The sequence below is a fragment of the Eptatretus burgeri genome, chromosome 11, assembly GCF_056783735.1.
Source record: "Eptatretus burgeri isolate ZD-2024b chromosome 11, Ebu_testis_v1, whole genome shotgun sequence".
Classification (NCBI taxonomy): domain Eukaryota; kingdom Metazoa; phylum Chordata; class Myxini; order Myxiniformes; family Myxinidae; genus Eptatretus; species Eptatretus burgeri.
In genome coordinates, this window is record NC_140971.1 from 3,870,378 (window position 1) to 3,886,701 (window position 16,324).

The 16,324-nt window shown below is 45.0% G+C and overlaps 1 protein-coding gene across 7 annotated transcripts in view; it reads right to left on the reverse strand.

The window, feature by feature from the left end:
- LOC147016332 (kinesin-like protein KIF1A) overlaps positions 1 to 16,324 on the reverse strand; it is a 108,178-nt gene that overhangs the window by 64,964 nt on the left and 26,890 nt on the right. For 6 of the 7 annotated variants that reach the window (XM_085847737.1, XM_085847738.1, XM_085847740.1 and 3 more), the window contains exons 3-9: positions 11,337 to 11,413; positions 9,826 to 10,005; positions 9,587 to 9,652; positions 8,847 to 9,025; positions 6,726 to 6,837; positions 2,548 to 2,625; positions 2,332 to 2,397 (exon numbers count right to left, since the gene is read on the reverse strand). In XM_085847737.1, the coding sequence (XP_085703863.1) occupies positions 2,332 to 2,397; positions 2,548 to 2,625; positions 6,726 to 6,837; positions 8,847 to 9,025; positions 9,587 to 9,652; positions 9,826 to 10,005; positions 11,337 to 11,413 (758 nt within the window). Of the gene's footprint in view, positions 1 to 2,331; positions 2,398 to 2,547; positions 2,626 to 6,725; positions 6,838 to 8,846; positions 9,026 to 9,586; positions 9,653 to 9,825; positions 10,006 to 11,336; positions 11,414 to 16,324 lie in introns of those variants that run through there. The other variant, XM_085847742.1, reaches the window with a different exon arrangement.

Genomic DNA, 16,324 nt, shown 5'->3' on the forward strand with positions numbered 1-16,324 from the left:
TCAAGCTCTGTGGGGCTATGCAGGTGCCATTGGGCTAACCAAATACCGAAAACCCCTGCCAGATTCGACAAACCCCCTCGGAGAAGATGCAAATTGAAATCGGCTACCCCTTAAAAACACAAGTTTTTTGGGCGTGGCTCCACCCATAATGGGCGCACCACGCCCATTCTCAGGAAAACACAACTACATCATGATATAAACCTCCCACCAAAATTTTATCATGATCGGATCAAAACCCACGGAGCTATGCTCGGGACAGACAGACAGACAAGCTGGTAGGCGGACATGGGTGGTCGATCAAGTCGAATTTCGTCGTTTTTCAGCCGTTATGAGCCAACAAAAGCGACCATAACAACGGTTCTTTCTCAGACATAACTAGGACATACCATGAACCTACCATACCAGTTTCATGTAAATCTGACTCATTGTCTCTGAGATATAACGAACTTCGTATATTTTATTGTTTTCGACCAGGGTTCATTCAAAGTCTATCTTCTCCCACAGTTTTCATAGGATCCGGCTGGAATTTTTTTGACAATATGGATGAATGTACTGCCCACAGTTGCTCATGGCACGATTTTTGATTTTCGGAAAAATTAATTTTTGAGATTTTTTTGAAAATTTCAAAGGTCCGTTGCTTGGCAACGGTGGTGTCCATAGCAACGGTTCTCATTTGCACACAACTAGGTCATGGTATGAACCTACCAACCAAGTTTCATCGAAATCACCATTGTATTAATGCAGCACTGGACCGAACAGACATACATACAGACAAGCACAGACAGACAGACAAACATATCGACGGAAATACTGATAATAAGGGTAGAAAAAAAAATCTCAAATTTTTTTTTTTCCGACTACATCGACTACCAAACAGACAGACACACACCGATAACGAATATAGTGGTCACTTACTGACTCGTGAACCAATAATTGACCTTCAGGCCTCGATCGAGTCTTTTGCCAAAACACTGCCTGCGTTCCTCCCCCCCCCCCCCCCCCGAAGAGAGTGTGGTGATGCCGGGTGAACACAGTGTTGTGGAAAACAGCATAGTGGTAACAGTGGTGGGACATAGCATGTTGGTGATGGTAGTGGAAGACAGCATGGTGGTGATTGTGGTGAGACACGGTATGGTGGAAGACAGCATGGTGGTGATTGTGGTGAGACACGGCATGGTGGAAGACAGCATGGTGGTGATTACGGTAAGACACGGCATGGTGGAAGATAGCATGGTGGTGATTACGGTGAGACACGGCATGGTAGAAGACAGCATGGTGGTGATTGTGGTGAGACACGGCATGGTGGAAGACAGCATGGTGGTGATTGTGGTGAGACACGGCATGGTGGAAGACAGCATGGTGGTGATTACAGTGAGACACGGCATGGTGGAAGACAGCATGGTGGTGATTGTGGTGAGACACAGCATGGTGGAAGACAGCATGGTGATGATAACGGTGAGACACGGCATGGTGGAAGACAGCATGGTGATGATAACGGTGAGACACGGCATGGTGGTGATTGTGGTGAGACACGGCATGGTGGAAGACAGCATGGTGGTGATTGTGGTGAGACACGGTATGGTGGAAGACAGCATGGTGGTGATTGTGGTGAGACACGGCATGGTGGAAGACAGCATGGTGGTGATTACGGTAAGACACGGCATGGTGGAAGATAGCATGGTGGTGATTACGGTGAGACACGGCATGGTAGAAGACAGCATGGTGGTGATTGTGGTGAGACACGGCATGGTGGAAGACAGCATGGTGGTGATTGTGGTGAGACACGGCATGGTGGAAGACAGCATGGTGGTGATTACGGTGAGACACGGCATGGTGGAAGACAGCATGGTGGTGATTGTGGTGAGACACGGCATGGTGGAAGACAGCATGGTGGTGATTGTGGTGAGACACGGCATGGTGGAAGACAGCATGGTGGTGATTACAGTGAGACACGGCATGGTGGAAGACAGCATGGTGGTGATTGTGGTGAGACACAGCATGGTGGAAGACAGCATGGTGATGATAACGGTGAGACACGGCATGGTGGAAGACAGCATGGTGATGATAACGGTGAGACACGGCATGGTGGTGATTGTGGTGAGACACGGCATGGTGGTGATTACGGTGAGACACGGCATGGTGGAAGACAGCATGGCGATGATTGAGGTGAGACACGGCGTAGTGGAAGACAGCATGGTGGTGATTGTGGTGAGACACGGCATGGTGGTGACGGCAGTGGAACACAGCGTGGCGATGGTGTTGTCAGCAATGGTAACCCGCGTGGTGATGGAACGTGTAAAAATAAAAGCACAACACTGCTGTGCAACTGACCATTTCTGCAAGTGAAGAGATCACCTTCCCTAAAGTTGTAAGAGACTTGTTTATGTTGGCTCCTTCCTACAAAACGGTACATCGTAGATTAAAACATCATAAAACACAACAAAATCACGTGTCATAAACGACAAACAGCCACATCTCATGAACTCTTTGAACCTCGAATTAAAAAAGAAATCCAAAGTAACATGGATGTGAAAACAAATAATTCACCTTCAGACGCATTCCTTTGGCTCCAGTGGAATCTGCTCTTTCACTTCCCGCGAGGTCAACCAGGCTCACCTTACTCACCTGCATGCAGTGGCAGAGCATTCACTCATTCATAATTCACTCCTTTAGGAAATTCCACACATTAGGTCAACTTGGCCATGCTGTGGTATGTCAGGTAATCAGGTGCGAGTTTGTTCATTGATACTACAGAACCCAGAGTGACACAAAGGTTCACTTGGTATTCGTTGAATGAGTAATTAGTGATGAAACGGTGATGAAGTGGGATACCGTGAGTAATGAGTGGTGAAACCGTGATGAAGTGGGATACCGTGAGGAATGAGTGATGAAATTGTGGTGAAGTGGGATACCGTGAGTAATGAGTGGTGAAACCGTGATGAAGTGGGATACCGTGAGTAATGAGTGATGAAACCGTGACGAAGTGGGATACCGTGAGTAATGAGTGATGAAATCGTGGTGAAGTGGGATACCGTGAGTAATGAGTGATGAAATCGTGGTGAAGTGGGATACCGTGAGTAATGAGTGATGAAATTGTGGTGAAGTGGGATACCGTGAGTAATGAGTGGTGAAACCGTGATGAAGTGGGATACCGTGAGGAATGAGTGATGAAACCGTGACGAAGTGGGATACCATGAGTAATGAGTGATGAAACCGTGATGAAGTGGGATACCATGAGTAATGAGTGATGAAATCGTGATGAAGTGGGATACCGTGAGTAATGAGTGATGAAATTGTGGTGAAGTGGGATACCGTGAGTAATGAGTGGTGAAACCGTGATGAAGTGGGATACCGTGAGTAATGAGTGATGAAATCGTGGTGAAGTGGGATACCGTGAGTAATGAGTGATGAAATCGTGGTGAAGTGGGATACCGTGAGTAATGAGTGATGAAATTGTGGTGAAGTGGGATACCGTGAGTAATGAGTGATGAAACCGTGATGAAGTGGGATACCGTGAGTAATGAGTGATGAAATTGTGGTGAAGTGGGATACCATGAGTAATGAGTGATGAAACCGTGATGAAGTGGGATACCATGAGTAATGAGTGATGAAACCGTGATGAAGTGGGATACCATGAGTAATGAGTGATGAAACCGTGATGAAGTGGGATACCGTGAGTAATGAGTGATGAAACTGTGATGAAGTGGGATACCATGAGTAATGAGTGATGAAACCGTGATGAAGTGGGATACCGTGAGTAATGAGTGATGAAATCGTGATGAAGTGGGATACCGTGAGTAATGAGTGATGAAATTGTGATGAAGTGGGATACCATGAGTAATGAGTGATGAAACCGTGATGAAGTGGGATACCATGAGTAATGGGTGATGAAACCGTGATGAAGTGGGATACCATGAGTAATGAGTGATGAAACCGTGATGAAGTGGGATACCATGAGTAATGAGTGATGAAATCGTGATGAAGTGGGATACCGTGAGTAATGAGTGATGAAATTGTGATGAAGTGGGATACCATGAGTAATGGGTGATGAAACCGTGATGAAGTGGGATACCATGAGTAATGGGTGATGAAACTGTGATGAAGTGGGATACCATGAGTAATGAGTGATGAAATTGTGATGAAGTGGGATACCGTGAGTAATGAGTGATGAAACCGTGATGAAGTGGGATACCGTGAGTAATGAGTGATGAAACTGTGATGAAGTGGGATACCGTGAGTAATGAGTGATGAAACCGTGATGAAGTGGGATACCGTGAGTAATGAGTGATGAAACTGTGATGAAGTGGGATACCATGAGTAATGAGTGATGAAACCGTGATGAAGTGGGATACCATGAGGAATGAGTGATGAAACCGTGATGAAGTGGGATACCGTGAGTAATGGGTGATGAAACCGTGATGAAGTGGGATACTGTGAGTCATGAATGATGAAATGGTGGAGAAGTGGGATACCATGAGTAATGAGTGATGAAACCGTGATGAAGTGGGATACCATGAGTAATGAGTGATGAAACCGTGATGAAGTGGGATACCGTGAGTAATGAGTGATGAAATTGTGATGAAGTGGGATACCGTGAGTAATGGGTGATGAAACCGTGATGAAGTGGGATACCGTGAGTAATGAGTGATGAAATTGTGATGAAGTGGGATACCATGAGTAATGGGTGATGAAACCGTGATGAAGTGGGATACCATGAGTAATGAGTGATGAAATTGTGGTGAAGTGGGATACCGTGAGTAATGAGTGATGAAACCGTGATGAAGTGGGATACCGTGAGTAATGAGTGATGAAATTGTGGTGAAGTGGGATACCGTGAGTAATGAGTGATGAAATTGTGGTGAAGTGGGATACCTTGAGTAATGAATGATGAAACGGTGGAGAAGTGGGATACCATGAGGAATGAGTGATGAAACGGTGGAGAAGTGGGATACCGTGAGGAATGAGTGATGAAACTGTGATGAAGTGGGATACCGTGAGTAATGAGTGACCAAACCATGGTGAAGTGGCTTATCAGAGCCATGAGCAATCCAATCATAGTAAAGTGGGATACTATGCTGCTGATGTACAAACTAATCAACAGCTACGAGCGTGATGAGAAACACAAGAATAGGATCACTTGAAGTGTCTTGTACAGGGATGCACGCCCCGCACCGTACTCGCGAAATGAGCTGGACAGTCAGTCCCAGGTGAAAGACAAAAGCTGCTCCTGCTCAAACGGAGTTCTTGTATTCAGATGTGCCAATCTTCCGAAAATTAGTCTATTTCAACATTTCTCCTCAATTCCCATGAATATGTATATGGCATGGTGTGAGTGTGTAATGAGTATGGCATGGTGTGAGTGTGTAATGAGTATGGCATGGTGTGAGTGTGTAATGAGTACGGCATGGTGTGAGTGTGTAATGAGTACGGCATGGTGTGAGTGTGTAATGAGTACGGCATGGTGTGAGTGTGTAATGAGTACGGCATGGTGTGAGTGTGTAATGAGTACGGCATGGTGTGAGTGTGTAATGAGTACGGCATGGTGTGAGTGTGTAATGAGTACGGCATGGTGTGAGTGTGTAATGAGTACGGCATGGTGTGAGTGTGTAATGAGTATGGCATGGTGGAAGCTTCGGAACTTTATGAGAAAAGAATGGACTTTACTTTGTGAAGTGAACATTCAGTTACTGTTTGACCTTTCTTCTGCTTTTCACAGACATTCCACTGCAATCTTCTGTTTTAATTGCGTTTCTTGTTGTCACACCAATTTACCAAGAGAAAAACTACCACAAAGTGAGATTATACATCACGCAGCTCCGAAGGACAGTTTGCAACAACCCGAGGGTAGAGCTCACGGCTGACTCCTATAATCGTGTGTTCAGGCGTCTGACATGGTCGAGTGTACAGCCGTTCACTTCATCTCCAAATTGTTTACATTTCTCGTCGAAACGCGTCATGGAACTTCCTTGAAAAATCAGAGCTACTTACAGCCTCAAGGGCCTTGGTCTGTAGCTCAATGGAGTACTTATCTCCCCTATGGGCTGGCACCCTCTTGGAATCTGTGGAATCTACAACTCTCAACATTATTGCCATCTCCCACGATAATGCCGTAGCACAAGGCCTGTTGCTAACAAATGACAAACAGATCCGCGGCCTCTCTGATTTTTACCATCTCTCCTTCGGTCCAACTCCTTCCACTCTCCCAGTGTCACCAGGATGCACACACATCCATCCCAAAGCCCTCTCCTGATTAAATATCGGCTGACTGCACACCTCAATTAATTTGTTCCTCTTTTCTTTCATTTATGGGCCCTCATTCTGGAGATTGGTCAATCGCACCATTCCCTCCAGAGCTTCCAGCAGACGGTGCAGCAACATTTCACGTCACGTCATGCCCCATGCCCATGATCTTCTCCACCCCCATTAGCCCAAGTTAATGCTCTCCTCTTACTTGAATGTTCTTGTGTCTAGTAAAGAAAAAAAAATATATATATATATATATATATATATATATATATATATATATATATATATATATCTTCAGCTAACCTGCACGTTGGTAGTTAACACAATACAAAGTAAAACCCCACGACCATCTAATGCTCACCCTGCTGACCAATGATCCAAAAATGATGGAATTACTCGAGCAACCCCACAACCCCACCCACAATTATGTCATACGTGGATGGCCTCCAATACGACACTGAGGTGGTTTATGTGTTTACCTTCTCGGTGGTGATGTCGGTGTTGGGATCACGGCGGCGTTGCGTTAGTACAATGGTAAACACTGCGTGGGAGCGACTGCTCGTTTCATTCATGTTTGTTGCTGCCACAGTTCTGCGACACCACACAACGGACACAACATTACACTCCTCCTGAACCATCAATTGCAAAGACACTGCAAGATCTGCCACCCAAAAGTACAAACGTAGAACATGCGATCTACAGCTGAGACCGTATTGGCAATAAGCCTTTTACGAGTGGAAGATGATGCAGGATTGGAAACAGGAACTGGGAAGGTTCCGGAACTGGGAAGGCAACGTGCTGGACAGTTTGGAGCTGCTGAGATTTAAGCTCATAAAACACACAGGAAGCACTTACACACACACACACACACACACACACACACACACACACACACACACACACACACACACACACACACACACACACACACACACACACACACACACACACACACAGAAACTGTGTAATGACAATGTACTAGGACAGATGGTTATCGGTTTCACAACGTAACGCCAACTCATCATGCTAGTAAAATGTTAACTACACAAACCTAGAGTGGGTGCACGTACAGTAACTATAGACAGTCAAAAGTCTATACCCCCTTTCAAAATTTTCACCTTTTGTTGCCTGAGCGTCTGAAAGTAAAATTTTCACCTTTGCGTAAATGTTTACCTTCGCGTCTGGAAGTAAGTTTTGTCGTCTGACGAAATCAAGATGGAACCTTTTGGCCTAAATGCAAAACGTTACGTTTGGCGCTAACCCAACACAGCACATCGCCCAAAGAACACCATCCCTACTGTAAGGCAAGGTGGTAGCAGCATCATGTTATGGGGATGTTTCTCATCAGTCGGGACTGGGGTACTTGTCAGGACAGAAGGGAAAATGGATGGAGCAAAATACAGAAATATCCGAGAGGAAAACCTGCTGCCATCTGCAAGAAAGCTGAAATTGGGACGGAAGTTCACCTTTCAGCACGACAACGAACCGAGCACACATCCAAAGCTCCACTGGAGTGGTTGAGGAACAAATAAATAAATGTCCTTGAGTGGCCCAGTCAGAGCAACCACCTAAATCCAATCAAAAATCTGTGGCATGACTTGAAGATTGCTGTCCATCAACGCTCCCCACACAACTTCACTGAGCTTTTTTTAGAATTTGTTTATCACTTGGAAGTTATGGGTTACGATGTGTAAATAATGGTGGGAAAAGTCTGATTTAATGAAATTTAATTCCAGGCTACAAGGCAACAAAAGGTGACAATTTTGAAAGGGGGTATAAACTTACTATAGGCACTGTATGTCATATTGTATATTCAAACATTGAACAACCGATTGCATCTACATGGATTTCCATTGAAATCATTTTCAGAAAAGGATTCACATTTCCTTAGCGATGCTATCGAAGTTGTGTTTTCACCCGTTTGTCTGTCTGTCTGACCGTGAGCACGATATCTCAAAAAGTTATGGACGCATTCAGACGAAATTTGTTGGACAGGTTGGGTGTGTGACAAAGACAAAGTCTCTTTGTGACAAAGACATTAGATCTCGGTTGAGGTCTGGATTCAGATCCGGTGCATCAGCGTGATACAAAATGTAAACTGTTCAGCCTGGTGGAGGAATGCACTCTACCGAGTGCCGTTCTAGTTAAAGACTACAGTCCGGCAATGTTTGTCCTAAATACCACAAACGATGTTTAATAAAAAAAAATATTAAAAAAAACACTTAAAAAAAAAAAAAAAGGACCAACAATTGTGGAAAACGTTACAAATAAAACACAAACACATACACAATCGAACTTTCAACATGCATACATAATAAATAGATGAAATCTTTTTTTTTTTACGCCTCTTCCACGAAACAATCAATCACAAAGTGCAAAACATCGAGACGACAAAGTTCCAAGAACTAAGAGATACTGTCGGACGATTGTGCAATCGATGGTGGATAGCTGGACGGCATAATAAACCGATCAATTCGCAACTACAAAAGCAAACCCTCATGCAGTAAGACGACGACAACATCTAACAAACCACATTTAAGTGGGTATGCGGTCAGACATAGACGGATAGAGAAACAATGGAAATGCAGACGGTGAGACACCTGGCCTTGTTCCCAGAGTCCATAAGTTCAGCGATGTCTTTGTAAGAGGTGACGGCCAGTTTGGACAGGTCTTCCACGTACGGACCCAGGAGTGGATGCTCTCGCACCCTGAGGTGACCTTTATTCTTGGGGTTCAAGAGGTCACGAACACGCTCACAGTATATCTCCTTGTAGCTAACCTACGAACAAACAAACACACAAAATAAAGGAGATTCGTAATCAAGAAGAAAAGAAAAAAAACATGCAAAAATTGATCCCAAAAGATGGAAGTGGTGTCGCAACGTCTAGATTAATGTGGAGTGCCCGAAATGGCTCTGAAGGTAGAAGGTCGATAAGTGCTCTTTCAAATGATGATGTAACAGACAAACTACAATGACATCAATCGGCAATGCAGACCGGAGAGGCAGGAGTTTGGGATTTGGTAATGGTACCGGCACACAATAGCCTGCTGTTCCAAAGAACATCAGATCTTAAACTCCCCCCAAATTAATGTAATAAACGATCAATCAATCAATAAAACAGCTGGGACTAAAGAAAGTCCCCTCTAAGTAAAGGAGGATCCGGTCGACAGTGCCTTGCCTATACAGCAAGCAGATCGCCATCAACCTGAATGGGTTCCCCTCGGTCCAAGACAGGAATTACATTGTCAAACGTAATTGACTTAAAGTGGCAATGTTGTTTCTATGACAAAGAGATGCACGTACTTAAGGACACACAGGTACATACAAAACTCAACCCACCTCAACAGAGAAGGATAGATCAGGGTCTGAGTTGTTACTGATACGATAAAATAGCTCTTCACAAAGCTAGGGAGAAAGGGGGGGGGAGTGAGGGGAGGGAACGTAGAATTGACATTTTAAACATCTCGGATTTTATGGACAAAAAAACCCCCAAAAGGTCCAGTTTGACAATCTCACACTTTGCTTTCCGGTTCTCACTTCCACCGGTATTTCTCTCAAACGAGTCTCAACAACAATACCTGCGGGATGATGCCCTCCTGACCCGGCTCCTGCCGGCCCATCATGGTGTAGGACTTTCCAGAACCGGTCTGACCGTACGCAAAGATGCACACGTTGTAGCCGTGCAGAGCGTGCTGAAGCATCTCCTCACCGATGTCTTTGTACACACAGCGTTGAGACGCAAACCTGGCATCTTCTGGCTGGTAAGGACAGGTGAGTCAATACGTTTTAAAAATTATGAAGTTCCATCACAAGTTAGTGTTGGTTGCATCATTTCAAGGGGACGAGGAAATCCCACTTCTTCTTCCGGCGTATGGCAGCTTGGCTGTTGGGTAGCTATTGCTTTGTTGGGGCTCAACTATGCCGCTGATGCTGTGCCCTTATACCAGTACACTGGTACTAATTTTGCTGACCTCAGAAGGATGACAGGCTGAGTCAATCCCACCTGGTGTTAGTTCAGCGGAAAAAGGAGGCTCAAACTCAGGACTCTAAGATCCCAAGCCAGCCACCCTAACCACAAACCAACACCAGGCTTAAGTGCCAGTGATGTGATGCGATGCCGCTGCAGTTGAGGGCAAGAATTTTGAGTTGGCCGGGATTCCAGCGATGACCCGTGTGACTCTTCATCGAAACACACCGGCTGTTTAACATCTTCATCAAAACACATCATCCCCGGGTTTAACGTCCATCCGACGGACGGTGTACTCAATAACGCAACACCACCCTGCCTGTGAAAGACCATGGTGACAGTTTATCGTCGGGTCAGGAATCGGACCCAGACTAAACTGCTCAAAGGTGAGTGCGCTACCTGAGAGCTATCCTGCCAACCCCAACTTCTTCCCTTAGTGTTAAAGACTTCATAAACTTGGGATGAGCGGTGAGCATTTATAGAAATCAGTCATGTCAAATTAGAACTGAGACGGGGGAGAGAGGGGGTTGGAGTTGGAAATATAAAACACAACCGTTTACATAATTATAATTTCTTTCACTCATTCACATAGAAAAGCAGCCTGGAACTTGCAAGAAAAATAAAATCCAAAAGGAATGAAATTAAATGTCATTCAGTGGTGAGATCAGAAAATGATGGACCATGCAAGATGGAGACAAAAAGGTTAGGAAAGATAGGAATTTGAGAAAATAGTGGATACGTGAAACAAATGAGATGACAGCTCGGTGATGAGACTGAGGGAGGAGGGGGTCGGAAGGAGGGGGTATCAGGGAGAATGATGGTTATGATAAAATGGAGGAAATGAGACCGAGGAGAGGAGTTGTGATAGCAGAGATGGTTCAAGGAGAAGGGGAGGGAGAGGTGAAGTGAGGGACAGTAAAATAAGGGGGAGTGTTAAGATCGGAGGAAGGAACGGTGCCATGGGAGGGAGGGAGTGATGCTAAACTGGAGTGGAGGGGACAGGGAGTGAGACCAAAGTTTGGGTGGGAGTGCGAAGGGCAGTGAGACCAGAGAGGCAGATGGTGAGACCAGGAATAAGGATGGTAGTGAGTCTGGGTTGTGATCATTTATTTCGATTCGTACCGTAGTGTGTGACCAGTAAGAGAAGTCAAAGCTAAATGTCTTCGGAGCTTCCTTGGGCTGCTTGGGGTTTGCAATTGCTGCAAAGGAAAAGCAAAGTCACGTGTCATTCGTCACAGCATTCCACCAAGTATCAATTTTTGGGTTCCAGCTTGGCCTTCCTATAAAAACATATGCCTCGAGGATACTGTGATCCCAAGTTAAAATCCTATACACTGGGTTGATGTTTAAGCATTTTCCCAAAATATTAAAATAAAAAAATTAAAAAACGCTCGTTAATTAATTATTTCTTCTTCATCTTCTTATTCTTGCGAAGGAGCCAGGAAGCTATCATTTGTTTGGGGTGCGACTATGCCGCTGATGCTGTGCCCCTATACCAGTACACTGGTACTCATTTTTGCCAACCTTGTTAGGATGACAGGCTGAGTCAACCCCACCTGGTGTTAATTCAGCGGCCAACGGGGCTCAAACTCTCTTGAGATCCCAAGCCAGCCACCCTAACCATTAAGCCAACACCAGGCTGTATTTAATTACTTATTTCATCGTCAGTATTGACGGCTAATGGAGGAGCCTATACGTACCGTACCGTATATCAGGTTCCGCACAACATGCTAGACGAGGATATTAGGAGACCTTGGTATGCCTTGAAACCACTCCTGTTATCGTCATCGGGACGACAAACCCATAAAACTTCATCAAGCTGAAGATCCAATCAAACAAAGTTTTGCTGATTCATCCAAGCCATTCAGAAAACCGGAGCCGACAACACTGGTCGACAAAAATGGAACTTTATTCTCTCATCGAAGATGTAAGCACACTTTTCCAGACCAGTTTTGCACGCCGATTCCAAATCTGGTTTCGGTTTTCTTCTTGCCAATCTAGTCATCGAAATATGACTGGCGTTAATTTCAGCACAATTTAGGTCATCATCACACATAATAGGGCGAGCTAATGTTACAACTCCATTCATGTTTTAGTACAATTCCCATAAACGTTATGCACACACCATACGCTTGGTTAAACTCATAAAGTGCGTACACTTCCATGAAAAAAAAGAAATGCAAAACAACTTAAAAACGTTGCTAGTTGTAATTTTCTTTCGTAAACTTTGTCCGGATCGTTGCGATACAACATCCAGCAGGAGTCTACCAGCATACTTTCATTACAGAAACCTTGGTAGTGATTTTCCATTGCCTGGATGTCTTGATGGAAGCGTTCCCCCTGCTCGTCACTCACCGCACCAAGGTTTTCAGGAAAGAAATAAGACGTAATTTCAAGGACATGCGACAGCCCATTTTTTGATATGCGTCGAGTAGTTTCTGGATGCCTCTTTGCATGTTGTAGACTCTTAGTTACCCAAGAGGTTTGCACAAAACCATTTGAAAGCCTGCCATGATTTTAGTTCTCCGACATTGAGGCTTTCTTCAAAGTCTTCATCCTGCAGAATCTCCATGATTTGGGGCCCCACAAAGATTCCCTCCTTCAATTTTGTGGCGCTGATGTTTGAAATGTTTTGAAAAGTTATTGATTTGAAATTTGAAAGGTTATTTTGAAAGGTTATAGCCGAAATTAATTATAATTAAGGCAATATAACCTTTTAAATTTAATTGGTCTCATGACGAGCTAAAGAAAAACCAAAAACAGATTTGGAATCAGCGTCCCAAGAGCGATCTCGCACACCTTTAATAACATATATATGTAATTACACATGTATACAATCACACACACACACACACACACACACACACACACACACACACACACACACACACACACACACACACACACACACACACACACACGTTATCTGGGCATCACTGTGGAAGATGGAGCCACAGCAACTAATCTTTACACTAAAATCAATGTGTGATCAGATGCCAACTGCTGTGAGTCTGGCAAAATGGAGATTAGCTGAGTCAGTAGAATGTACCAAATGTGGTAGAAGAGAGACATCAGAGCATGTACTGTCTGGTTACCTAAATCTCTGACTCTGGAAAATCCTCTTTACCTCTTTGCTGATGACTCCACCCTCTGCCGTACCATCTGTCATCCCTCAGACCGGCAAGCAGCACCTTCTTTGCTCACTGCAGATCTGGATAAAATCACAAACTGGTCCAACACGTGGAACGTGTCTTTCAATCCGGACAAATCTCACACTCTCACTATGTCTCTCCGAAAGGACCGTTTGAAAGACCTCCCCCCCCCCCCCCCATCTACTTTCTCAACAATCCTCTGGAAGAAGTCCTTTCTTTCAAGCTTCTGGGTCTCACTATCTGCCATGATCAATTTTGGGAAAGCCACATTTCCAACCTGGCCTCCAAAGCCAGTCACCGACTGGGAATCCTCCATCGTGCAAGGTCCTTCTTCGGCCAACCTGAGCTCATGATCTCATACAAAGCTTTCGTCCACAGCCTGATGGAGTACTGCTCTCCCTTCTGGGCTGGTGCTCCTGCCTCTCACCTTTCTCGGCTTCACACTGTGGAAACCAAGGCATTTAAGATCATGGTATCTCCCGCGATGAGGTTCAGTCTTTACTCCTCTCACTCTCACCGCAGGCAGGTCAGTGGTCTTTCTGTCTTCTTCCATCTCCTCTCCGGTCTCGCCCCCCCCACCCCCGCTCTGTCTGCGATTTGTCCCCACCATATTTCCGCAGGGTGCTCAAGGTCCGCCAACAACCCCCTTCTAGTAAAATTACCAAAATCACAAATCACTGCTCACCTTCACTCATTCATTCCTCTTTTTCCCACCTTTGTAATAAACTCCCCCACTCTGTTCAATCCCATTCTTCCCTCCAGGCCTTCAAAACAGTTGTTCACCACCACCTCTTATCTTCCCCCATCCAAAACCTTGATCTTTTCTTCCCCAATTAATCCACCCCAAACCTACCTCCTTCAAATTCCCTGCTTTCCTTCCTGAAAGTCCCTGTAATGTCCATCTTGTATTCCCCATGCTCCCTGACCCATCCCTCTCCTTTCAACAGATCTAATGTCTCTGTTCCCCACTGTTTCATCCTTCCTACTCCCACCCCCTCCCCCCCCCCCCATGCTGTGTGTTGTGTGTTTGCTCTCATACCAGCCTCGACAAGGTATACAAAAAAAAAAAATAACAAGATGACTCAAAAAACCCAAAGGACCCAAAAGACCCAAAATAACCAGGTGACCAAAGACCCAAAGGACCCAAAAGACCCTGAGGACTCAAAAGACACAAAAGACCCCAAGGACCCAGATGACCCAAAAGTCCTCAAGGACCCAAAAGACCACAAATATGCAGATGACCCAAAAACCCATAAGACCCTGATGACCCAGAAGACCCTGAAGATCCAAAATACCATGATGACCCAAAAGTCCTCGAGCCAAAAAGACCCTTATGATGAAGAAGACCCAAAAGACCACGAAGACCCATAAGACCCTGAGGACCGAACATACCACAAAGGACCTCAAAGACCTATGAGACCCAGAGGACCCAATGGACCCTAATGACCCAAAGACTCCAATGACCCAAAAGACCCTGAGGACCCAAAGACACAAAAGACCCTGAAGACTGAAAAGACCCTAAGGAACCAAAAGACCCCAAAGATCAAGATGACTCAAAAATCCTGGAGGACCCAAAAGTCCTCAAGGACCCAGAAGACCCAAAAGACCTAAAAGACCCTGAAGACCCAGATGACTCAAAAGTCCTTGAGGACCCAAACGACCCAGATGATCCAAAGGTTCCCAAGGACCCAAAATACCCATAAGACCCTGATGACACAAAAGACCCATATCCCCCAAGGACCCTGAGGACTTAAAAGACCCATAAGACCCAAAAGACTCACAGGACCCATTAGACCCTTGAGTATCCCTTTTACCTTTAAGAACCTAAAGACGTCTTTTACCTTTCAGACCGTTTTAACACTTTGGACACCTTTAGATCTCTTCACCCTTGAAACCTTTGATACACTTTTGACCCCTAGAACCTTTAGAGTTTAGACCTTTACATCGCTTAAGTCCCTTTAGACCCCTCAGATCTTAACACCATTCAGACCCCTTACACCCTTCAGACAGATTAGACCTATGACCATTCAGAGCTTTAGACCACTTGGACCTCTTTATATCTGTCTCTGTCTGTTCGTCTCTGTCTCTGTCTCTGTCCCTTTGTTCATTATACTCGGCCACATCTTTTAAATTACAAACTCGGTGTGCAAATACAATTTGTGAGGGGGTTAACATAGGCTATGTGGCTGCAGCCTCACATGGGGGTGGCGGGAGGGAGGGGGGTGTAAATTGTTGATGTAAATTTGTACCATGTTGCACCACCCGGTGGTAGTGGCAGAGGGTATTACAATTTCCAATTTTATCTGAGCAACGCTGAGGTTAAAGCACTCTTTGCACTGAAAAATGGATGGAGTGGGACGTGAGGATGGGTATGGGGGGGGGAAGTAGGGGTTAAAGCACTCTTTGCATGGGTAAATTTGTCTTCCTTTCCTTCTCCTTTTAGGCCAAATTTTTTGGCAAACAGAACGACTAATAGGTCCATCAGCGAAGCGACGGGTTGGCTGTGCTAGTTATCTGATGAAAATGACTTGTTGGCTAGTGCAAGCAGCTCATAATGATTTAACAATTATTACAACGATTGATTAATCTACCAACAACAATTCACTCCCAGATAGCACACTGACATTGGGCCAACGTTATCAATGTGGTGTAAAAGCCATCCCACGTCACACCAACATTGGCAATATGAAGTAAAAACCATCCGACGTTGGGCAAACATTGGTAATTTGGTGTAAAATCCATCCGACGTTGCACCAACATTGGCAATCTGTCTGTCTATCCGTCCGTTTGGGGAGGGGCTTCCCAGTTCAGGGCGGGGCTTCAAAATCGAATTGCCACCATTTTGTTCGCTCCGTATAGCCTCGCACTTTCTTACACCCTCGCGGCTTGATGTTAACTCTAATTCGACATCCGATTTTGTTTTGTTGTAGTCGTCACGACGATTTAAGCTTCGGATGC